The sequence below is a fragment of the Oncorhynchus gorbuscha genome, linkage group LG14, assembly GCF_021184085.1.
Source record: "Oncorhynchus gorbuscha isolate QuinsamMale2020 ecotype Even-year linkage group LG14, OgorEven_v1.0, whole genome shotgun sequence".
NCBI classification, from domain to species: Eukaryota; Metazoa; Chordata; class Actinopteri; order Salmoniformes; family Salmonidae; genus Oncorhynchus; species Oncorhynchus gorbuscha.
The window spans coordinates 67293843-67319781 of record NC_060186.1 but is presented as its reverse complement, the minus strand read 5'-3'; the positions used below and the strand labels follow the sequence as shown (position 1 = coordinate 67319781).

The following is a 25939-nucleotide window of genomic DNA, read 5'->3' as shown; positions in this document are numbered from 1 at the left end:
ATGTTTAAACTGCAGTTTATTTTTCTCATATTTCCGTTAAAACGATATTTCAATATGAATCCACAATGCAGCTGCACTGCTGCCAGCAATGATGTTGGTCTCATGGCGCGTCCCTTTCAGATAGTACAGGTACATGACCATCATTACTGTACCTCATTTCCAAGTTGCAAAGTTAGCATTTTTTAAATTTACAGTGCATTCAGAAAGTATGAAGACCATTTGCCTTTTTCCACATTTTGTTACCTTACAGCCTTATTCTAAAATTGATTTAATTTTTTTCTCACCTCATCAATCGACACACAAAACAGGTTTAGAAGTTTTTGCAAATGTATTAAATAAAAATGTATAAAAGTATAACATTTAAACAATTATTCAGACCCTTTACTGTGTTGAAGCACCTTTGGCAGTGATTACAGCCTTGAGTCTTCTTGGGTATGAAGCTACAAGCTTGGCACACCTGTATTTGGGGAGTTTCTCCCATTCTTCTCTGCAGATTCTCAAACTCTGTCAGGTTGGATGGGGAGTGTTGCTGCAAAGCTATTTTCAGGTCTCTCCAGAGTTGTTTAATCGGATTCAAGAATGGACTGGCTGGGCCACTCTCAGACATTGTCCCAAAGCCCCTCCTGCATTGTCAAGGCTGTGTGCTTAGGGTCATCCTGTTGGAAGGTGAACCTTCGCTCCAATCCGAGGTTCCGAGCGAGCTCTGTGGAGCAGGTTTTCATCAAGGATCTCTGTACTTTGCTCCGTTCATGGTTCTCAATGTAGTCTCCCAGTCCCTGCCGCTGAAAAACATCCCCACAGCATGATGCTGCCACCACCATGCTTCACCGAAGGGATGGTGCCAGGTTTCCTACAGACATGAAGTTTGGCATTCAGGCCAAAGAGATCAATCTTGGTTTCAACAGACCAGAGAATCTTGTTTCTCATGGTCTGAGAGTTCTTTAGGTACCTTTTGGCAAAATCCAAACGGGTTGTCATGTGCCTTTTACGGAGGAGTGACTTCCGTCTGGCCACTCTGCCATAATAGGCCTGATTGGTGGAGGGCTGCAGATGAGTGTCCATCTGGAAGGTTCTCTAATCTCCACAGAAAACCTCAGGAGCTCTGTCAGAGTGACCATCGGGTTCTTGGTCACCTCCCTGACCAAGGACATTCTACCCCAATTGCTCAATTTGGCCGGGCGGCCAGCTCTAGGAAGTGTCTTCGTGGTTCCAATGGAGGCCACTATGTTCTTGGGGACCTTCAATGCTGCAGACATTTTTTGGTACCCTTCCCCAGATCTGTGCCTCGACACACTGCTGTCTCAACGCTCTACGGACAATTCCTTCGACCTCATGGCTTGGTTTTTGCTCTGACATGCACTGCCAACTGTGGGGCCTTACATACACAGGTGTGTGAATTTCTAAATCATGTCCAATCAATTGAATTTACCACAGGTGGACTCCATTCAAGTTGTAGAAACATCTCAAGGATGATCAATGGAAACAGGATGCACCGGAGCTCAATTTTAAGTCTAATAGCAAAGGGTCTGAATACTTATTTAAATAAATTGTGTTTTTTATTTTTAATACATTTGCAAAAATGTCTAAAAACCTTTTTTAGCTTTGTTATTATGGGGTGTTGTGTGTAGATTGAGATGAGTAAAAACATTGATTTAATCAAAATTAAAATAAGGCTCCAATCTAACAAATGTTTGAAAAAGTTGAGTGGTCTGAATACTTTCCGAATGCTCTGCTCTGTAACTTCTCAGAGTCTTCCCATGCTGTCACTTGCCTAACCATTTCCAATCGTTAAAGATGAAATAGTGGTGAAGAGACGACTGGACTCCTGAGTGTCAAGATTCAATTCCGCTAGGAATCGATTCCTAAGAGTCAGCATTTTTGCAACGGGAGGGGACTGATTAGTTACCGTTCTTCCAGGAACAAACACTTGCATCTTTCATAGCGAGTTAGCGAGGACGGAGACAGGGGGGAGGGGCAGAGTATGCAAGTTGGCCACCAGGGAAACAGGCAGAACCATGCACCAGGACCTCCAATCTCAACTGGCGGACCACAGACCAGATTCAGAACCAAAGCAGACCCCCCCCCACCTCAAAATATTATATGAGGGAAAATGACTCAAAATCGGGCATTGACCACCGGTATCATAAACACACAAGACATGTAAGAATGCATAGAATTGCAGGTAATGAGCTTTAAGAACAGCAAATAAAATCTGTCCAATGCCAAATGTGTAGAATTGCGGGAAATTTTCTTTAAAACGGCAACATTTCAACTCCGCCAACAAGAGGGGTGTGAACAGTTTGGGGTCGCATGGGTTGTGAGGTGGGGGTTTGCTACTACTCCGTAAATTACATTCTCCATCAGGACCTTTTCCACCTAGGAAATATGTGTTACGGGACCTTCTCCAATAGTACTTGAGTAACCCTGCACTAGGCCTTTCTATAGGCAATCAAAAGCTGTATCTTGCAATTTCTTGGCTTTACGGCTGTCTCCCAACAGCAGTAAAACAGGGCCTGTCTATCATCAATGAACATGATACTGACATGCAACACTTCACTCTCACACAGTATCTGCACGGGTTCGAATCACGCTTTTCACAGCATGCTAGCTAGGGAACCAAAACAGCTGTTGAGCCTTGCTCTTAGTTGTTGCGGATATTATGCCGTTTACGTCCTGCCTCGACGTACATTTTTCTTAACGTTAAGGATCCCAATTTCGTTTAAACGTTTTAACATTCTCACCCTTACCAAAAACCCAACTAATCCCTTTGTGGCAACGAGCCAGAAACATTTTGGCCAAGTCAGTCTTGTCCAAACCAGAGTTTGGAACTTGTGTGTGTGTCATAACGGGTAAACAAAGGTTGCGTTTAGATTACAATTACGTTGTTGCACTGTGGTTTCTGGGAAAAGACCAGGCGACTTCGCTTTGCGTGGCTGCTGCCCCGGGCGGGCGGAGACCTCTCCTTAGGAGGACCAATGGAATGGTCAAAAATGAGTAAACCCCTCCCACCCAGGGCACCGGGTTGCACAAAATGAACTCGCCCACTGGAACAGCTTCCCCAAAGAGTATTTGAGGTAGATTTGTACATAAAGGTAAAGTGACTAAGCATCAGGATAGACAAGAATAACAGTAATAATAAAGAACAGAGCAGCAGCATATGATGAGTGTGAAAGTGTGTGTGTGTGAAAGTGTGTGTGTGTGTGTGTGTGTGTGTGTGTGTGTGTGTGTGTGTGTGTGTGTGTGTGTGTGTGTGTGTGTGTGTGTGTGTGTGTGTGTGTGTGTGTGTGTGTTGTCTCGGCGTGCGTGCGCGTTGTCTCGGCGTGCGTGCGCGTTGTCTCGGCGTGCGTGCGCGTTGTCTCGGCGTGCGTGCGCGTTGTCTCGGCGTGCGTGCGCGTTGTCTCGGCGTGCGTGCGCGTTGTCTCGGCGTGCGTGCGCGTTGTCTCGGCGTGCGTGTGCATGTGTACAGTACCTTCAGAAAGTATTCATACCTCTTGGCATTTTCCACATTTTGTTGTGATACAGCCTGAATTTAAAATGGATTAAATAGAGATTTTTTTTGTAAATGGCCTACACACACAATACCCTATAATGTCAAAGAATGTTTACAAATTAATTTAAAAAATGAAAAGCTGAAATGTCTTGGGTCAATAAGTATTCAACTCCTTTGTTATGGCAAAAAAATATATGGCAAGACCTGCAAAATGGTTATCTAGCAATGATAAACAATCAATTTGACAGACCTTGGAAGAATTTTGAAAATATTCACTTTTTTAGGATAGGGGGCAGCATAGAAGCTGTCTCATAGCCGGTTGGGTTGGTCCGAGAGCCGATGCTATGATACTGTGATGTAAGTAGCTAAATACATTGTCATGCCATTCATCCTCTCCTATCCCATCATGTTTCAGCATGATAAAGCACAGCCCCATGTTGCAAGGATCTGTACACAATTTCTGGAAGCTGAAAATGTCCCAATTCTTCAATGGCCTGTACACTCACCATACATGTCACCCACTGAGCATGTTTGGGATGCTCTGGATCAACGTGTACGACAGCGTGTTACGGCTCCCTCCAATATCCCAAAACTTTGCACTTTATCTTTATGTTTGAAGCCTGAAATGTGGCAAAGATGTGTTGCCCTGCAAAGTTCAAGGGGGCACACACCAGAACTGACTTTCTGATCCACGCACTGTTTATGTTCTTTTAAAGGTATCATGTTCTGAGCAAGGAACTTAAACGTTAGCTTTTTTAACATGGCACATATTGCACTTTCACTTTCTTCTCCAACACTGTTTTTGCATTATTTAAACCAAATTTATCATGTTTCATGTTTGAGGCTAAATTGATTTTATTGATATATTATATTAACTTAAAATAAAAGTGTTCATTCAATATTGTTGTAATTGTCATTATTACAAATAAATAAATAAAAATGTAAAAATCGGCCAAATAATCGGTATCGGCTTTTTGTTGGTCCTCTAATAATCGGCATCGGCGTTGAAAAATCATAATCTAGGGTAGCCTAGTGGTTAGTGTTGGACTAGTAACCGAAAGGTGGCAAGTTCAAATCCCTGAGCTGACAAGGTACAGATCTGTCGTTCTGCCCCTGAACAGGCAGTTAACCCACTGTTCATAGGCCGTCATTGAAAATAAGAATTTGTTCTTAACTGACTTGCCTAGTTAAATAAAGGTAAAATAAAAATAAATAATCGGTCGACCTCTAGTACATCTCTATTGCTCTCCACACTGCCCTTTCCCACCTTGGCTATCCTCCATTCACAACAACGAGAGCTTCAAGTTCTACCTCAATTTCTTCATACCCCTGCACATCGACTCGGTAAACTCATTTATATGTATTTAACTTTAACCTAGTTAAATAAAAGGTTAAATAAAACTATAGCCAAGCTATCATTGCTCATTGTATATTTATTCCTTGTGTTACTAATTTATTTTTTTATATTATTATAATTTGACTGTATTCTGCATTGTAGGGAAGGGCATGTGAGTACGTCTACATCGGTTTACAAAGCATGTGACAATTCAAATTTGAAGACAGAACTTCAGAGAGAGAGAGCTGTGCATGTCAGTGTATTAAACAGCCAAATCCTTAGATTTGGGCAAATAGACAAATAGAATGTCATTCTAGTTCTGGTTAGACAGCTGAAGTTGTTCTCTACACACAACTGATTGAGATGCGTTAGTTAAAGTGTAGGCATACGGTCTTTAGAAGAACATCAATATGATATTTACAGCAGAAAATGTTTTGTCTTTTTTCTGATTTGTCAAGCTGGGAGATGTTTGTGATATGCCCACATGTAACCTACACCTGTATGGATATTACTTCTGGGATCGGTTTCCCAGAAAGACGAGAAAACTATCCAGTTATAGAATATTGTGTTGTAGGACAGCGGCGCAGTGGAAACATTTGTTTGCCCTCAGGCATGGCCGCTAGCATGTCTAAATGAATGTTGATGAAAAACGAGGCCAAATCAGGAAGTGCAGTGTCTCTTTAAAGCATGTCATCCAGCAAGCCTTCTGGGGATAAAGAGGAAAACACACAACAAAGTAGCAGATGAGCAGAGCTGTCAGGCACACAGTCCTGAGGCCCTTCCACTCACCCTGACAGATCCACAGAGAACCAGAGACAGAACGTGACTGAGCCACAGACAGCCCTAAGAGGCACGTTCATGTCAAATAAATCTCCCACCCTGACAGGACCTGACCGATCCACAGACAGAACCTGACGGATCCACAGACAGCCTAAGAGACATGGTCCTTGTCCCTGCAGCACTCTCAGCTCTTCACTAGGGGGAAAGCAGAGATGAGGTATTGGTCTATATATAGGGGCAGCAGCAGAGACGTCCCTTCCCAGAGACAATTGAGATGACAATCAGAGCAACCACAGGATTTCCCGATGATGTGATGGCATGCAAGGGAAGGCAGCGTCACTGGACTGCTCATCTAGCTACAGCTTCCTGTGACTACGCAAGGAGAATGAGGTCAGAGAACACTCCACCATAACAACAAGATCCGCATGCACACACACACACACACACACACACACACACACACACACACACACACACACACACACACACACACACACACACACAGAAAAAGAGATACCCCCAAAAACCTTCAATACACCACATTAACTCACACATTGTGAATGTGTAGAAAAGAAGGTACAGACAAAGAGATCTGATTAGTCTGCTAAGGAGAGAAGCCTCATTTTATGAGTGAAATCTAGTTGACAACATTGAGGGAGGTTAGTCCCCACCAGATCCATTTCATCATGAGGCTAAATTGATTTTATTGATATATTATATTAACTATATTATTGTTAATAATGTAAATGTACATATCTACCTCAATTTCTTCATACCCCTGCCAAGCTCCGATACATATTGTGAATGACAGGCATTTAGTGTTTTCCAGATAGAGGTAGTCCGGCCTGTTTATTATTAGTCATTCTAAAGTACCAGTAAAAAGGCCTTAACATCCACTGCTGTACACAGCCCAGTGTAGACCTGAAAATATAGAAGGTCATCCTCAAAATCATAACACACCAAAAGCCAAGGCCACTCTATCCTCTACCAGAGAAACGCTAGGTGGTAATATAGAATCAGGAGAAGAACCACAGACATTCCAAACTCAAAGCAATATACCAAACACACTGACTGGTGACCATACCGGAACACAGGGCCTGCCTGAGAGAGGAGGAAAAGGGGGGATGGAGGAGTAGAGAGGAGGAAAAGGGGGATGGAGGAGTAGAGAGGAGGAAAAGGGGGATGGAGGAGTAGAGAGGAGGAAAAGGGGGGGGATAGAGGAGTAGAGAGGAGGAAAAGGGGGGATAGAGGAGTAGAGAGGAGGAAAAGGGGGGATAGGGGGATCCAGATGGAGGCTTCCCTCCTAGAGACAATGACTAAAGATGGCATCTAGAACACTCCACCATAACAACAAGATCCGCATGCAGCACACACGCGCACACACACACACGCACACACACACACACACACAAAAGAGAAAAAGAGATCTGCACCACATTAACTCACATTGTGAGGAAAAGGGGGATGGAGGAGTTTAGAGTCAGGTAGGAAAGGGGGATGGAGGAAAATAGAGAGGAGGAAAAGGGGGATGGAGGAGTAGAGAGGAGGAAAAGGGGGGATGGAGGAGTAGAGAGGAGGAAAAGGGGGGTGGAGGAGTAGAGAGGAGGAAAGGGGGGATGGAGGAGTAGAGGGGGAAAAGGGGGGATAGAGGAGTAGAGTGGAGGAATAGGGGGATGGAGGAGTAGAGGGAGGAAAAGGGGGATGGAGGAGTAGAGTGGAGGAAAGGGGGATGGAGGAGTAGAGTGGAGGAAAGGGGGATGGAGGAGTAGAGTAGAGGAATTAGGGGGATGGAGGAGTAGAGTAGAGGAATAGGGGGATGGAGGAGTAGAGTGGAGGAATAGGGGGATGGAGGAGTAGAGAGGAGGAATAGGGGGATGGAGGAGTAGAGAGGAGGAAAGGGGGATCGATGGAGTTATGGAGAGAAAAGGGGAGGGGCAAGACTGGAACATAGAGATCGCGTGACAGGGAGAGGGAGGGTGCAAGAAAGAGATGGAAAGAGAAAGATGATATGGAAGAGAAAGATGATATGGAAGAGAAAGAGATGGAAAGAAAAGAGATGGAAAGAAAGATGATATGGAAGAGAAAGAGATGGAAAGAGAAAGATGATATGGAAGAGAAAGAGATGGAAGAGAAAGAGATGGAAAGAGAAAGATGATATGGAAGAGAAAGAGATGGAAAGAGAAAGATGATATGGAAGAGAAAGAGATGGAAAGAGGTTGCAATGGAGAGAAAGAGAATGACAGAAAGTATGACGAAGAGAGAGATGAGAGAGAGAGAGGGTATAAAACACTACCTCTTCAAAGAGTAGGCTATTCACCCCCATCAACAACAAAAAGACTGATATGGTTTTCTCACCTAGCCATCTTAAGGTGAATCCACTAAGTGTAAGTCACTCTGATAAGAGCGTCTGCTAATTTACAAAAACATTTAAGTGGACAAAAAGCTATCCCCTAAACAGCTTTTGTATTCCTAAATTTGCACCTCCACTCCAAATTCCACAGCTGAGCTGTGAAGGGCTGGGGCCTGGCTTAGTCAGCGTTTTTACACACAGCTGAGCCTCCACAAAATACAGGGATGCTATGGCTACGGAACACACACAGGGTCACAAAGCACTCACTCCCTTCTCCTTCACTATCTAGTTACCACAGGCTTTCACTGGCCAGCCTGCGCCCGGCCACCTAATTAACCCATCATCACAAGACATTTGACGCTCAACATCACCACAAAATACATTGTTTATTGCTATCTAATAGCATAATTTGGGGGACTGTATGTGGCAATGTTTCTTTTCTTGGTCCTGTTGTGTTGAAAGAATGACTGCAATGCACCGTCTGTATGCTTCCTATATTCGTGTGTGTATGTGTCTGTCTGTAGGCCTATTTCCCAGCCACACCCAGTAAGGCATACATGCATACAGATGGCACAAGGAATGAGGGAGAAGGAGAGAGAGAAAACCTGGCCTGGGAGCAAGCAGAGGTAAATGATTTGGCATATAACTCTACTATTACAGCTGCCCCATGCCAAGCCCTCTGTGTGGGTCAACATCCTGTGGTAGAGAGGGGGAACAAACTAAAGGCAGAGATATCCTGGTTTTTCTGCATGTTATTTATTAACTCGGACCCAGCTTCTCAGCCATGAAGGAGTACTGATCTGGGATCAGGTTCACTACTGGTCAGCGAAGGACCAGAAAATTGTCAAAGAGTCCTGTCACCCAAGTCATAGACTTCTCTCTGCTACCGCACAGCAAGCAGTACCGGAGTGCTAAGTCTGGGTCCAAAGGGCTCCTTAACAGCTTTTACCCCCAAGCCTGCTGAACAATTGATCAAATGGCCACCCGGACTATTTACATTGACCCCCCCCCCGACATTGTTTTTAACACTGCTGCTACTCGCTGTTAATTATCGATGCACAGTCACTTTACCCATACCTACAAATGACCTTGACTAACCTGTACCCCCACACATTGACTCGGTACCGGTACCCCCTGTATATAGACTCTTATTTTATTGTGTTCCTTTTTTTAAATGTTACTTTAGTTTATTTAGTTCATATTTTAAAACTGCATTGTATGTTAAGGGCTTGTAAGTAAGCATTTCAGTGTAAGGTCTACTACACCTGTTGTATTCGGAGCATGTGACAAATCAAATTTGATTTGGATTATATTCATTATGATCTAAAAGGCTATACTGATACTAGTTCAGCACCACTAAGATGCTGGACCTGATCTGTTCTGCTGGGCCTGTCCTGACGGGCCTGTTCTGAGCTTTTAATAGTTTTCCTGGTTGAAGCCAGAATGCCCAGCCACATCTGGGCACTGATCCAATATGATACCAGACTGAAATAATAACACAAATATTTTGTTTACGGTGCGTTTTTCAGACACATTGAGTAGACGACCCACAGACTACCACTTGGGATTTCATTAGACTTTTTGAAAATACTGAAGTGAAATAGAATTGATCCCCAACCCTGCTTAACAGACACATGCATCCTACTGGAAACACTCTGGATCCTGTCCCCCTGCCCTGCTACCACAGAACCCCCAGCTGAACAGGCCTAAGTGAAGGGAAAGACAGTAGGGTGTCTTTGCCCGTTGGCTCCGCATCCATTTCAGCCATAACAGTTCAACTAGTAAGCCTTGCATAAATTCATTTCAGAAAACAATGTCACTCTGTGTCATTGGTCTAGACTTGGATGGGGGGGGGGGCTAATTGTTCCTCTGGGTTTAACTAATTTAGAAGTAATTTATGAGTAGAGTAATGGTCCTTATTCAGCCTGTGTGCGTGTGTGTCCTGCATGTGTGTGTGTGTGTGTGTGTGTGTGTGTGTGTGTGTGTGTGTGTGTGTGTGTGTGTGTGTGTGTGTGTGTGTGTGTGTGTGTGTGTGTGTGTGTGAGTTCATATTCACACCAAAATGTTCTGTAAATACTGCCTGGCCTGCTGGATCCACAGCCGGGAGACAGGCGTCATCCCAGCGGCAGATGACGGACATTTTACAAACCTCTTGGTCATCAGATCTTGCTAATAAACCGAGTTGTAGGCTACCCTCTGGGAGAGTGGTGAGAAAACCAGGGCCAGTCATTCATATATAGGAGGTTCAGCTTCCTGCAGCTAGAAAATAGGATTCATTCTCAGCTTCACCTATTGGTTAGGTGGTTTGTTTGGTTGAGCTGGGAAACTGTTAGAAGTGGGTATGTGTGCTATGTAAGGATTTGGGGGAGGGCATGAAAACGTAACCGACTGTTGGTCTGCTATGTTTAGGCCACTTCAATGGTCTGATATGGAGTGAGGGTTCAGGGAAGACATCCACTGTGACGTGACATGGCCGCCCTCTGACTCAATAGTACCCCTACATGATGGTGATCCCTCTCGGGAGAATGGAAAAGGAACCTTCACCAACTAAATGTGTGTGTGTACACGTGTGTATTAATTAATAAATGAAGAGAGTGAGTGACCTGACCACTGCCAGCTGTCTTTATAGTCACAGGCTGCAGGACAGCAGTGACCAACACAATACACAGCAGAGCCACTTCCTGGTATGACATCATGTGCCCAAAGAGCCCAGCATCCAGTCCCTGTGTTTCCTGTTAGCTGCCCCTGTGGAATCATCACAGGGAAAAGTAGAACATCCAGCATCGTGATAAGGATGTCCTGGCCCTTCACATCACAATCAACCCCATCAGCACCCACAGACCCTCCTAACTTCTACCATGTCCATCAACACCTGGCCTGGGTAGGACTGTGAGTAACTAAGTGAGGTGTATGGTGTGTTTAAAATATCCTCACCACCACAATCAATGTATGAAAAGAAGCAGGGTTATGAGAGGACAGGCTGCCGATATAACCAACCAGAGGCCCAGTGGGGTGAATGTCTTCTACTGGAGTTCAACAGTTAGCCACACCAAAACCACACCACAACCACACTATACCAGAACCACACCACACCAGAACCACATCATACCCACACCATACCAGAACCACAACACATCATCATCACACCAAACACCAGCACATCATACCCACACCACATCATACCAGAACCACATCACACCACAGCAGAACCTCACCACACCCACACAATACCAGAACCACATCCGCAGAAAAAAAAGCGCTGTCGTTGCACCAATGTGTACCTAACCATAAACATCAATGCCTTTCTTAAATCAATACACAAGTATATATTTTTAAACCTGCATATTCAGTTAATATTGCCTACTAACATGAATTTATTTTAGCTAGGGAAATTGTGTCACTTCTCTTGCGTTCTGTGCAAGCGGAGTCAGGAAATATGCAGCAGTTTGGGCCGCCTGGCTCGTTGTAAACGGTGTGAAGACCATTTCTTCTTAACAAAGACCATAATTAATTTGCCAGAATTGTAGATAATTATGACATTACATTGAAGGTTGTGCAATGTAACCACAATATTTAGACTTAGAGATGCCACCCGTTAGATAAAATATGGAACGGTTCCGTATTTCACTGAATGGATAAACGTCTTGTTTTGCGGTGTCTGTCAGCGTAGTGTCCAGAGCATGGAGGCGCTACCAGGAGACAGGCCAGTACATCAAGAGAGACGTGGAGGAGGCCGTAGGAGGGCAACAACCCAACAGCAGGACCGCTACCTCCGCCTTTGTGCAAGGAGGAGCACTGCCAGAGCCCTGCAAAATGACCTCCAGCAGGCCACAAATGTGCATGTGTCTGCTCAAACGGTCAGAAACAGACTCCATGAGGGTGGTATGAGGGCCCGGCGTCCACAGGTGGGAGTTGTGCTTTACATCCCAACACCGTGCAGGACGTTTGGCATTTGCCAGAGAACATCAAGATTGGCAAATTCGCCACTGGCGCCCTGTGCTCTTCACAGATGAAAGCAGGTTCACACTGAGCACGTGACAGACGTGACAGAGTCTGGAGACGCCGTGGAGAACGTTCTGCTGTCTGCAACATCCTCCAGCATGACCGGTTTGGCGGTGGGTCCGTCATGGTGTAGGGTGGCATTTCTTTGGGGGGCCGCACAGCCTTCCATGTGCTCGCCAGAGGTAGCCTGACTGCCATTAGGTACCGAGATGAGATCCTCAGACCCCTTGTGAGACCATATGCTGGTGCGGTTGGCCCTGGTTCCTCCTAATGCAAGACGATGCTAGACGTCATGTGGCTGGAGTGTGTCAGCAGTTCCTGCAAGAGGAAGGCATTGATGCTATGGACTGACCTGCCCATTCCCCAGACCTGAATCCAATTGAGCACATCTGGGACATCATGTCTCGCTCCACCCACCAACGGACTGTCCAGGAGTTGGCGGATGCTTTAGTCCAGGTCTGGGAGGAGATCCCTCAGGAGACCATCCGCCACCTCATCAGGAGCATGCCCAGGCATTGTAGGGAGGTCATACAGGCACGTGGATGCCACACACACGACTGAGCCTCATTTGGACTTGTTTTTAAAGGACAATACATCAAAGTTGGATCAGCCTGTAGTGTGGTTTTCCACTTTAATTTTGAGTGTGACTCCAAATCCAGACCTCCGTGGGTTGATAAATTTGATTTCCATTGATAATGTGTGATTTTGTTGTCAGCACATTCAACTATGTAAAGAAAAGTATTTAATAAGAATATTTCATTCATTCAGATCTAGGATGTGTTATTTTAGTGTTCCCTTTATTTTTTAAAGCAGTGTATATATATATTTATATATATTTTTTAATTCAAAATTAGCCGATTAATCGTTATCGGCTTTCTTTGGTCCTCCAATAATCAGTATCGCAGTTGAAAAATCATAATAAATCGGTAGACCTCTAATCACACCACATCATACCCACACCACAACATCACACCATACCAGAACCACACCACAACATCACACCACATCATACCCACACCACACCAGAACCATACCACAACATCACACCACATCATACCCACACCACACCAGAACCACATCACACCACATATCCATACCAGAACCATACCACAACATCACACCACATCATACCCACACCACACCAGAACCATACCACAACCATACAACAACATCACACCACATCATACCCACACCACACCAGAACCATACCACAACCACACCACAACATCACACCACATCATACCCACACCACACCAGAACCATACCATAACCATACCACAACATCACACCACACCACACCAGAACCACAACATCACACCACATCATATCCACACCATACCAGAACCACAACAACAGTTCATTCTCAAACAGATTGTTGTTTATTCTGGTCCTCCTCATATCTGGACTTCAACTTCTCAGGCTACATAGATAGTAGGCCTGTAGTATAGTATCATAAAGTTTAGTAGAGTGTTTTAGGCCTATAACATTGTTTTTAGTGTATAATATAGGCTAGTGTTGTAGCATTGTGCTGGACAGTATTTAGAATGAACATAGTTCCATTAATAGCAAATAAACAATGCAGATAAAACAATTGTTACATATTTCATAATTGAGCCTTAAAAATAGTGTAATTCAGGTCAACGCCTCTTCCAATCTTCTGCTTACTACTAGGTAGTCAGTGTTATAATTATAAGGTCATAACGGAAGGATATGGTGAACTAGGCCTGGTCCATTCACCGATGGCTGCAAGTTATACAGGGGTCTGTTGCCATATCAACCAAAATGAGGTCACCAAGCTAAATGATGAAAAGCAAACCTTATAGTAATGTTTGTCTACTGTTGTGGGCTGATGAAGGGGATATCAGGGATGACATAAGTCATAGCTAGTCTTATACTTTATAACATGGTGTTTTATAATGGCAATGTTTTGAGAATTATGTTTTGTGAAAATTAAAGTTAAAGTGAAAGGTGTATTTTGAATTTAAGTGTCTCATCCATCTTTGGGGAATGGTGTTTCATGTGACAGGCCTGGGTATAAGCACTATTCATTACATTATGAAGCATTTGTCAAATCATGTCATCAAACCTTGTGGTAAGCTCAGAGGTCAAAAGGAGGACACCACCAAATGTGTTGAAATATGCTTAATTTTAGTAGGCTACATGTACTCGCAATACATTACAACCCCTTAGCCTAAATGAAGCATACACTTATTGTGATAGTGTTTCTATGGTGTTTGTAAAGGTGAAATTATTTCCATTGTTTGCAGCTACTGTCAGTGAAATGGCTGAGTCCTGAATAAAAGCACCTAATTGCAGTACATATTGCAGTGTTTCCCCTAGCCTCTGGCTGGCTCCGTGTGTCAACACGGGGTAAATGTCCAAATTAAATCCCACTTGGCACTTGGGCATCTCGGTAAGGCATACCCATACAGAGTTACCACTGGACCATTCAGATAAAAGCTCGTTCGCATTCCATTGGTGCTCGAACCAAACCACCAATGTCGTTACACACACAGTTCGCTTTTTCAACAAATGATTACGTTTTGTGTGTGTGGTCCTGTGTGCTTTGGTTTTCAATGACCGTGAGTGGGGGGAGAGGTTACACCATTGCAAACGTTCCATGACATTTGGGGCTCGTGCTAGGCCACTGCCTGGCTACTGCCACTACAACAAATGGTAACATTTGCTGTTGGTGTGTAAAGTCAATTTGTTATGGGACACGACTCAAGTTGGAAATAAAGTACCCCAAAACAGTTATACACTAGAAAAGCACAATTGCCTTGAAGTTAAAAACGGGGCTGTGGAGGTGGCCTAGGCTAAGAGGATAGTAGCTCCTTCATGACCAGGCCTTGTGCTGAGGTCTCTACTACTATTAAAAGGTATGTGGTAAAAGGGGGGGGGGGGGCACATTGCACCAACATTACCATTACATCAAAAGAACTTACCCCAATCCAGAAACTCCAAGATGTTTTTCTCCCTTCTGAGGGGTGAGTTGTTGCACTCATCATAAAGGCAGATAAGGATATCCAATAGCGTTTCCACGCTAAGGCATTGGCCATTTGACTGAGCTGGGCCGTCCAGGATCAGCTTTTCCAGTTTCTTCAAACGGACCTCTCCCGACATGATTCAAACTGTAGTCAGGTGATGCTGGTAGAGGAAATTATATTAACTCACTTAAATAGTTAGCTAAACCTTATATTCCGGCTGACCAGGGACGAACAGAAGAAGTTCGCTTAGCTTGTCTCGGTCTCACCTTGTAGCAAAATGAATAAAAACTTTGAGGCAAGCAAGCTAATAGCGAGCTAAAATAGAACTATCATGATCCACCTCTCACAAAGGTATATATAGAGTATCTCGGAGGTGAGTGAGCCATGTAATATTTCCTCATTTTATTTATCCTATTCCCCCAAAACACAAAGGAGAACTCACAATTGCAGACCCTGCCCTGGCCAGCAGATTTTGACGTAGGCTAATGAAAGCCGCTTGTAGTATTTCCTTACGTATTTTTTCCAGTCTTCTCCTGTCAAAAATACCCCCAGTGAAAATATTACCCGTGAGAATGTAGTTATAACAATCCCCTGAGATGTTGATATGTGGTTATCCAAACTGCAGCGGAAAAAAATGCATCAACACTAGATCTGCAATGCTACAAAGCCTCAATGCAATGCCCCTCCTCTGTTGAGTCTGAGAATGGAAGGGAGCAAGGCTTAACTAGCTCGTTTTTTCGTTTAAATTCAATTATTTTAAAATCAACTGCCTGGCCCGCTTCACAGTTTAAAACTATGGTTCGAATATATGTCCATTGCTGTATCCGTCGAAAATGCAGTTTCTCTGAGGGGTTGAGCTTTTTCCCGTCAAGAAAAAAGCTGCATTCTTGCTCATACCAATCCAGTACACCGCCTTCCCCCTTGCTTCCCACGTCGGTCGCTTGCCGTTCTCGAACTACAGCTTGCTGCAGGCAAAACCCCAGCTCATCATGGCGACCGTCACAGCATCTGCTGTCCTGTGGGACGCGAGGGTATACTGGAAGGATAGCGGACAATATTGTGAATGGAAACTGCGGTCCTTGTAAGCTAGGTGGCGAACCTGAAAGAAATAGGCACTATCGTGCTTATTGTGATAAAAGCACAAAATCTGGCACAGAGGTAGATTGATGTACCCTGAAAATATTTAGATATGGAGCCGCCCCTAGGGGGCGTGGCAAACATTTTTCAAAATGGCCACTGATGGTAACATTATTATGGAATTCAGAAGGGGTGGGTATTTGCGGAACATTCCAAAAACTTTGTAAAGTACAAGGTTGCCAACAAACAACGCATACAAAGTAGCATGATTAATTCACCTAGCTAACTAGCTTCCAAACAGGCATCAACTCAACACAAAGCTTATTCTTAATGTTTGTCCATAGGCTACCAGAGTGAGGACAGACATTGGTGATTGAAAAAAGTTATTAAATAGCCAACCCTCTACCCAGTATCTTATTCTGCCGCTATACGACTTTGTACGCGTTGTTTGTTGACAACCTTGTTATTTACAACGTTTTTGGAACATATTCCTGTTGGAGCGTTCCACAAATCATACCCACCCTTCAGAAGGACTGTTTTAAAGATGCATTAGGTAGAAATCGCTCTGCCATTTCCTGGTTACTAAAATTCGAATAGTTAGCCTAATTTCAGTCTATGTGACTAAACAAGCAAGTATAGTGTAGATAATCATTGTTGCATCTAAACCACTGTGAAATATATTTTCCATCATGAAAAATATTGAATTTTCAGCTGTTTGAAGCTGGTGTACAAAACCAAAAGTAAAAGACACAAAAACACAACGTAAGCGTAGAAGTAGCACTCATAGAACTGATCTAACGCTTCTTAGACTTGCTTTCAATAAGAATGACAGCAAATGGAATTGAAATAGAATTGATCCCCAACCCTGCATAACAGACACATGCATCCTACTGGAAGAGCTCTGGATCCTGTCCCCCTGCCCTGCTACCACAGAAACACCAGCTGAACAGGCCTAAGTGAAGAAAATGGAATGGCATCAAACACATCAAAACCATGTGTTTGCTGTATTTGATACCGTTCCTCCTATTCCTCTCCATCCTCCATCCAGGGGTCCACCAACCCCTTTGAAATGACAGATCTATAACTCACATTTCTATGTGAATTTGGTCAGTCACCCAAAAAATGTATTACATATTGCAGCTTTAAGATAAAGGCTCCAGATTTAGATTTATCGACCCTAAAAATATTTAGATATGGAGCCACCCCAAAATGGCTGCATAGGATAACACTATTGTACAATTCAGAAAGACTATTTAGAGATAAACACACAAAATTTGTCACAGAGGTAGATTCGTGTATCCTCAAAAGATTTAGATATGAAGCCACCACAGAGTTTGCCCCTAGGGGCCATGACAGTCAATTTATGAAATGGACAGAGATTTTATTTGGAGATTTGCAGATTAAATTTGGCTCAGATGTAGACTGAGGTACCCTGAAAATATTAAAATATGGAGCCACCACAGATATGGCCCCTGGGGGCCATGGCAGCCATTTTACTAAAAGACTGCAGACTGTACAACTATTTTACAACCCTTAAATCTATAGAAAGTAACCTCCTATACTTCTTAGATTTTTTAAATCACATATTCTGGCCTGGATCTCCTGAGAACCAAAAGGTTTAACAGTAACACACAGTATATTACAAGAAGTACGAAAGGCCTTTAGAATTGTAACATTGTATAACCGACAGTGGCCATTTTGGAAGATGGCGGCCACGGCCCCCGAGGGCCAAACCTGTGGTGGCTCCATATCTTAATCTTTTAAGGCTACATAAATCTACTGCTGTACCAAATATGGTGTGTTTACCTCAAAATAGTCCTTTTAAATTGTAAAATAGTGTTACCATATGTGGCTATTTAAAGAAATTGCTGCCACACCCCCCAGGGGCCAAATCTGGGTTGGCTCCATAATCTAAATGTTTTCAGGGTCCATAAATCTAACTCTTAGCCAATTTGTAGCCTTCATCTTAAAACAATCCTTCTGAATTTCAAAATAGTGACACCATTAGGTAGCCAGTTAGAAAAATGGCTGCCGTGCCCCCAGGGACCAAATCTGGGGTGGCTCCATATCTAAATATTTTAAGGGTACATGGCTAGAAGGGATCCAGCTTTTGTCAAATTTACATAAAAAGATTTTGGGGTGTTTTTTTTGTGCATTTTAGCTAACCCTAACCCTTTTCCTAACCTTAACCGAATTATCCTAACCTACTAAGTTAATTCTCTTAACCTGCTACGAAAAGTAAAATCTGACAAAAGCTGGATCCCTTCTAGCCGGGACCCATGAATCTACCTCTATGCCAAATGTGCTTTTATCACAAAATACATGATGGTTTTGCTTCGCTGCCCCACTGCCATTGCTGCCCACACTGCCATCCCCGACATTTAATTTATTGTGTGTAGTTTTTATAGATTTTTTTACTTAGTTTATTTAAGGGCTCATAAATAAGCATTTCACGGTAAGGTCTGCCTGTTGTATTCAGCGTGTATTCAGCATTTCATTTGATTGGTATAGAATGGAATGACACATTTAAGAATGAGAACAGGCCCTTTAATTGCTTAACACAATTTATTTTTGTATCTGCACATTGCATTGAGTAATGCTGCATTCATAACAAAGTGGGAAGGTTGTAATTACCATTTGTGAAATAGTAAATACGAGTTGGGTGCATCACGTTTTGAACTGGACAATACAATCAAACATGGAGGTCATTAAAATGTATATCCAGAGCTGCTTTCACTTTTTTTTAAAATGAAATTACAAGATGTTGTGAACACAGCATTAGCAAGCAACAAACACTAAATCATTTTGGGATAGATCACAAAGTAGTTTACATGGCTAGCTTTTTTCTTTAGTTACCAGTCAGGAAAATTTGAATAATCTAATAGATTTTCATTTTCCAATGGACCTCACCAGATGTCAAATATGTGAACTATTGACTTCATTGATTGACAATGATATTCATTATCGCCGCATTATCTTCCAGCGTATCAGCCAATGTTTGTATTCTTGCAGTTTATTATCAGAAATAAAAGTACTGCTAGCATAATATGGTGTTGCCGAGCTATCAACATGAAAGGCATTTACATTTCAAAGACAATAGGTCAAACATGTTATGTGTTTAACAGTTGGAAATAGTGTTCAAAAACGATATTTTATTTTGTTAAAAAATCTTCTACCACCCCTATGATGATCGAGAAGGTATAAAACCATTGCGTTATATTCTGTGCCATTAAATATGCGTATCGGTGTTGAAATATTAAAGCAAACATTTTTATTATAATATTTTCAACACAGGCTAGTACTAGGCCAAGGAAGTGGCAAATTGGATCTGATGACATATCTTGGAACAACTGCGCCCCCTGGCGAATCTTCACAGCCATCAATTCTGTATAATTATTGGATGGGGATGGTTGCCTTGTACCGGTAGGTTTGATTCAAGGATATTACTTACGTTCGTTCATTCGTTTACCGCAGGGCTCTCGAACTCTGTTCCCGGAGATCTACCGTCCTGTAGGTTTTCGCTCCAACCCTAATATAGCCCACCAGATTCTAATACATAGCTGGTTGATAAACTGAACCAGGTTAGTTAGTTTAGTACTGGGATTGGATTGAAAACCTATAGGAGGATAGCTCTCCAGGAACAGGATTGGAGAGCCCTGGAACTTCATCGACTCCTTTTACTGATGTTTTGAATCGAAACTAGTTGCAAACAGATACCGATTGTAGATTTGACAATCATCCAGAAGGTAATTAAAAGTTACTTTAGTTGATTTACATCATGTTTGTCAATCATTTCGTAACAATGTCAAATATGAAATCTCATCTGTCAATTAAGCATCTACAGTAGATAGATGTATACTATTGTAGCCTAGGTAGGGCATAGAGGCAATTTGATACAATATTCCTTTTCAAGATAGTAAGTCTCAAATAGTCTCTGAACAGACAGAAATAAACTACCATTCTAAAACCAAGTAGTCATATTCCTTTGGAGACCCTATTAACTGTGATAAAATATGAAATATAATTAGGCTATAGCCTTGTCAATTAAATAGCCCATATAACTGACTGTCCAGCCTGGTCTGTTGGTCCCTGCACAGGATTATTGGCCAACATTGGCCACTTGAACACTGGGCAATTAGCCTACAAGTAGAGCAATTCACCTGCAAACATTGCATTTCTTCAATATTTGATGTTGAGATCAGGCAGGATATAGCATAATTAGGAAGTTAGTGGCAATAGTGTAATGTCATTTAAATCATGTGGGCTACAACTTCAATATTGACTTTTACACACAGCTTCATTCTCTCATTTGAGATGCTCAAAATAATAGGCCTGGCCTGCTGATTTTGTGCTGAAGTGAAGTCCATGCAAATGTACAGAAACTCATACACTTTACATTTTGATAAATGTCATTTTAAGCTCTTTCTCTATAATCAATTCAAACCATGGAAGGAGAACGGATGTTTGATTTTACAGTCATGTGCATCATTATACCATTTTGTAATGTTTAGATGCATAGGGGGGGGGGGGGATTTTATGTTTCACAAAAGGAAGCGGATCACAGATAAATTGGACAGCTTTTCTAATGCAGATGTGAGATGTTAACTAACACTTCTGTTGTTGATTGTAGGAGCTGGCAGGCCTCTGATTGAAGAGGAATGGCACATTGGGAGAATCAGATGCATCTGTGCTTTGAACCAGCGCCCTGTCCTGTCTTGTCTGTGATTGAGAAGGGAAGGGGGAAAGACTGACAAATATCACACAAGGTATTTTAATTTACTAAATTAGTTGTTCAAATGGAAGGGAAAGTTTTGTGCTTTCAAGAGATCACTGAGATCCATAGATCCATAGATCCATGTATAGGCTGACCCAATGCATCTGGTCTGAATTCACATGTCTCCTGTGGTGTTTCTAATCATCAGACAATCTTATTGCATATGCTAACTTTACATTACAAACTACTTTGTTAGTGAAAGGATCACATGTTCACTGGTGTGGAAATTATTTTAGCCTATAATGTATATAAGTAGTATTGATTTTAATATTTATTAAAATGCAAATAATTGTTTCACATGTTTATGTACACTTTAGGATGTAGTGATTGATGTATGCAGACTTGGGTCAAATTGATGTCATAGAATTTGGTGCACATAGGCAGTGTACCAGGTAAAATTAATCATACATAGTTTAGGTATTTGACAAGTCTATTTGACCCAGGTCAAATATAGTAGCCATACATTTCAGGCACTTTAGCTAATAAATGGGAAACAAGTTTCAAGCTTTTCTTAGTCGTATATATACTGTACAGGATACACATTATCCAACGAAATGCTTACTTGCAGGTGCCTTCTCGACAATGCAACAACAATAATAAAATATAAGATTATGAACATAAGGTAAATGGCTCACTAGAATAAGCATTTTATAACAGCCTTGAAAACAGTAGTTCCAGAGGAAGGCATTGAGTGTGGTCTTCAGATGTGGCTAACAATGTCCCCCTGACAGTCATCTGTCATTTACTCTTCCTGTGTCCTCCTTTAGTCTGTCTGACATCTCCGAACAAATAAGCCCCAATACACAAACACAGACTAGGGCCCACTCTAGGAAAACCAGCCCCTCTTCTTATGTTTGTGTGACAAAATAGGCAAGGCAAATCCTGCAGTGGAATAAGATAATCATCAACATGTGAAGAGCCTCCGAATCCACATCCTCACTCCGGCCCTTGGATTAACTGTCTGTTTGGCTAATCATTTTAATCTGTCCGAGGGGCAGAAGGGGTGATGGGTTTGGAATAAACATCTAATCCCCTTGGCCCCTCCTCCCCACACAAGTGATGGGCCATACATGGGCCCCTGATCAACTAAAATGGCTGCTAGACAGACAGAAATAAACACTGACAGACAGTTGCCAGACTGGGCTTGCTTTATATTGTCCAGTGGAATGTACACATCAGGGTGTGTAGGCTGTGTAGGTGTGTAGGGTACAGCACAGGTTCACATGGGCAGGGTCTGTCTGGAACACCTGTGCAGATGTAGACAACAACAAGAAGAGTCAATGGGAAGGCATTTGTTAGAAATAAATATATATTATATATTAAATGTACTTAAGTATTGATCAAAATATTTGATCAATCGAGTGTCCATCCTTTGGGATGATTTTAACATATAGGAACATTTAATACCAACCCATTTGTAATCATCTCATCCTGCAAACTAACATTACTTAGAACCATACTACAAATAGGCTACTACATGTATGTCTCTGGATCAATTCAATATTCTCAACCCATAACAATTATGCTGTGTTTAGGAGTTTTCTTACTGCAACTTATTCTTTTTTTTGCCACAAACATCACTAGACTTCTCAATGATATGGAGGAGACTGAAATTTACAAATGCTTTGTATAAAATTGAAGGATATAAATTGTATATAATCCCTTTACGATTTTAGAGGAATGGTGTTTAAATGAATATATAAATTATACTGATACAATATAATCTGATGAAATAGTTGCCGTTTAAAGTATGGCACTTCTGATGTCCTGATGGGGACGTTGTTTTTAATGTCACACTTTTGTTGAGATAGTCTATCGTTCCCCCTGCCCAACCCCCTCATTCTCAATATGCGAATGACTGACTGGGAGGGCCAGGTGTTTATAAGGGCTCCCTGATGTCAGGGGACCACTTTCTCGCTCTGAGCTTCTCTGCTACTGTAGTTGTCTTCTCCTTGCTGGACAAGACACCCGTTGGGAAGATTTATGATGGATTTTCTCCGTGCCTGCGTTTTGTGTGCTGCGGCTTTATTCACCGTGTCCAAAGCTTTCACGCACAAGGACATGAAGGATACCCTGCTTCAAAAACTAGGACTGGATGAAGTTCCGAAAATTCACAAAAGGGATTTGGAGAATCTTGTAATGCCTGCGCACATTAAAAATAAATACCTGTCAATGCTGAAGCTGCACCACGAAAGGCGGCGCAGGTCTCTGCCAAGCTTGGCGGGGATTCTGAGGGGAATCCCAGGAAATGCAGGTAAGATAATTTTCTAGTAGGCCTGCTTGAGACATAAATATATCTGATTATATATTTATATATAAAAATAGCAATATATTGCTTGGATGTTATACATAATTTTTGCAGACCGAGTTTGGCACAGGTGCACAAATGACTGTTTTGGTTCCTCGCATTTTGTGTGCACTCATAGTTTCAACCCATGCATGTTAGTGAGAATTTTAGACACAATAGTTAATACTTTCTATGTTATGTTCTATTAGACATCTATGGGGAGTTTGTGTACTCGGACACCACTCGGCAACGGATGGTCTTTGACATGGACACCCGCATCCCCCATAATAGCGAGGTGACCATGGCCGAACTGAAACTGTACAAGAAAGCCCCTCCTCACAAGCGCTCCATGCCGGAGAGGAGGAACCACCGTCCGGTTAACAACGCCAGAGTCTCCATCTACTGGGTAGAGATGCTGGAGAACGGCTCCAACACAACATCTCTGGTGGACTCACGGTAAGATTTTAGGCAAAGCCATTTCATGTCCAGATCATTTCCGTTGGGCAATGTGTTGTTCTTTGTTCTTATAATGTAGAACCTATGTGCAAGGTTTTTAATCAACCATTTATTTCCTGTAGGTTGATCCCCATCCATGAGACTGGCTGGATAAGCTTTGATGTCACACAGGGTGTGCACTATTGGTCAAAGACGCAGCAGAAAACACCTATGAACCTAGAGGTGTGGATCGAGGGCGAGAGACCTGGCAGCTACGCGGCAGAAATGGCCAAGAGTGTCCACTTTACCACCCAGGACCAGACGGAAAACACCTTGGGAAAACCTGAGCTGATCCTCTACACACTCAACCTCGAAGAGTTTGGGTAAGGCGCGCTTTGTTATACAGATTCCAAATATTTTTTCAATATTGTTACGTTGGTCCCGTAACAATTACCCTACCTTTACGCATCAATTAGTGCAAGTTAACTAACGACTCCCTATTCATTTTCTGCTTAGGTCTCGAGGTGACTGTGAAATCAATCCAGATAAGGACACGTGCTGCAGAGAAAAATACTTCATCAATTTCCGCGCGCTCACGTGGACCCAGTATTGGATAATCGAACCAGCGGGCTACCAGGCCTACCGATGCGCTGGAGGGTGCAAGCAGCCCAAGCGAAACTACGGCTACGGGGAGCGGAAGTGTACCATCGCGGAGAGCGCCCCGCTGCCCATGATGTACCTGGTCAAGAAGGGTGACTACACGGAGATAGAAGTGGCCGAGTTCCCCAACATGATCGTGGAGTCGTGTGCCTGCACCATGGACAACATTTCCATAGTTTGAAGTCAAGCGTTGTAGACTGGGCAGGGCACCTCCACATTAACTCCAAGTACTTTTCTATTGAAAGTGGGAATATAATAAGAGGGAGCATGACAGATCTCTTGAGACAAATTCTATTCACAAGCACTTTGTATTATTGTTTTGTAAATAATTCATTCATAATTTAGACTTTATGAGTTGTATACTATATTACTCAGAAAAAAATGTCTGATTTTGTCTCAAATGTTATGTTTTTAAGCTGTAAATACTATGGATGATTTCAGAATTAAATATACTTTTTTTTTATTAAGAAGTCTGATTTTATTATTTTCCACAAGGCATTCTTATACCCATCACACTATGTCAAGCTATAGTCATCAAGGCATTCTTATAACCATCACACTATGTCAGGCTATAGCCATCAAGGCATTCTTATAACCATCACACTATGTCAGGCTATAGCCATCAAGGCATTCTTATAACCATCACACTATGTCAGGCTATAGCCATCAAGGCATTCTTATAACCATCACACTATGTCAGGTTATAGCCATCAAGGCATTCTTATAACCATCACACTATGTCAGGCTATAGTCATCAAGGCATTCTTATACCCATCACACTATGTCAGGCTATAGTCATCAAGGCATTCTTATACCCATCACACTATGTCAGGCTATAGTCATCAAGGCATTCTTATAACCATCACACTATATGTCAGGCTATAGTCATCAAGGCATTCTTATACCCATCACACTATGTCAGGCTATAGCCATCAAGGCATTCTTATACCCATCACACTATGTCAGGCTATAGCCATCAAGGCATTCTTATACCCATCACACTATGTCAGGCTATAGCCATCAAGGCATTCTTACACCCATCACACAAACAGTACACTTGTCTCCAGCTAAGCCTACACCTTATCTCCCTATTTAACACTGTATTTAGTTGGTACTAAGTTAATAACAGATCTAATGACTAATAACTTCTTTCAGTGAAGGAGCATTGGGTATGCGCTGGCATGGTTAAACAGATTTGTTGAGCATTGGCTTCCTGACTGAGTGTGCTGGCTGTTTGCTTCCAATAGGGAGCAGACACTGTCAAAAAATCTCAGAGCGCATATTTACAGCTCCATGTTTACATCTGGTTTAGCAGATAAATAGGCCTCAGACATAGTCCCATGAAGAGAACTCTATAGACAATATCAAGGCTCAATTTGCAGCCTGCGAGGGGGGTCTTGTCATTTTAATGGGGTACATAAGGCTTTAGAGCTGAGGGCAGTCTGGGTACACATCTCAAAGTCAATACCAAGAGACAATCCCAGGCACCCTGTTGTGTGCTCCTGGTTTGGAAAAGCAGCTGGTGTCATCCAGACTTCTGAAATGTTAGATTCAGCAGCAATAGGCAGCTAGGTTTCCTTTTACATCACATTCAGATATAAAGTTAACCTTAAGGGCAGGTTTCTCAGACACAGATTAAGCCTGATCTTGGACTAAAAAGTACTTTTAATGGAGATTCTAAATGAATAGTTTTAGTCCAGTCCTAGGATTAACTGTGTCCAGGAAACCTCCCCTTGGAGATTGAGGGAGAAGCTCTATTTT

The 25939-nt window shown here is 42.5% G+C and overlaps 2 protein-coding genes across 12 annotated transcripts in view; one reads left to right on the top strand and one right to left on the bottom strand.

Annotated features, from left to right (window-relative positions):
• LOC123995321 (serine/threonine-protein kinase MRCK alpha-like) overlaps positions 1-16116 on the bottom strand; it is a 120339-nt gene extending 104223 nt beyond the window's left edge. For 10 of the 11 annotated variants that reach the window (XM_046298858.1, XM_046298850.1, XM_046298857.1 and 7 more), the window contains exon 1: positions 14904-16116. In XM_046298858.1, coding sequence (XP_046154814.1) covers positions 14904-15081 — 178 coding nt within the window. In that variant the 5' untranslated portion in view covers positions 15082-16116. The remainder of the gene's footprint in view (positions 1-14903) is intronic. The other variant, XM_046298849.1, reaches the window with a different exon arrangement.
• A 6666-nt stretch (positions 16117-22782) lies between these two features.
• LOC123994911 (left-right determination factor 2-like) lies at positions 22783-24576 on the top strand. The gene is made up of 4 exons (XM_046298020.1): positions 22783-23050; positions 23293-23539; positions 23662-23901; positions 24035-24576. The coding sequence occupies exons 1-4, from the start codon at positions 22783-22785 to the stop codon at positions 24357-24359; spliced, it is 1080 nt and encodes a 359-aa protein (XP_046153976.1). The 3' UTR covers positions 24360-24576.
• The last annotated feature ends 1363 nt before the right edge of the window (positions 24577-25939 follow it).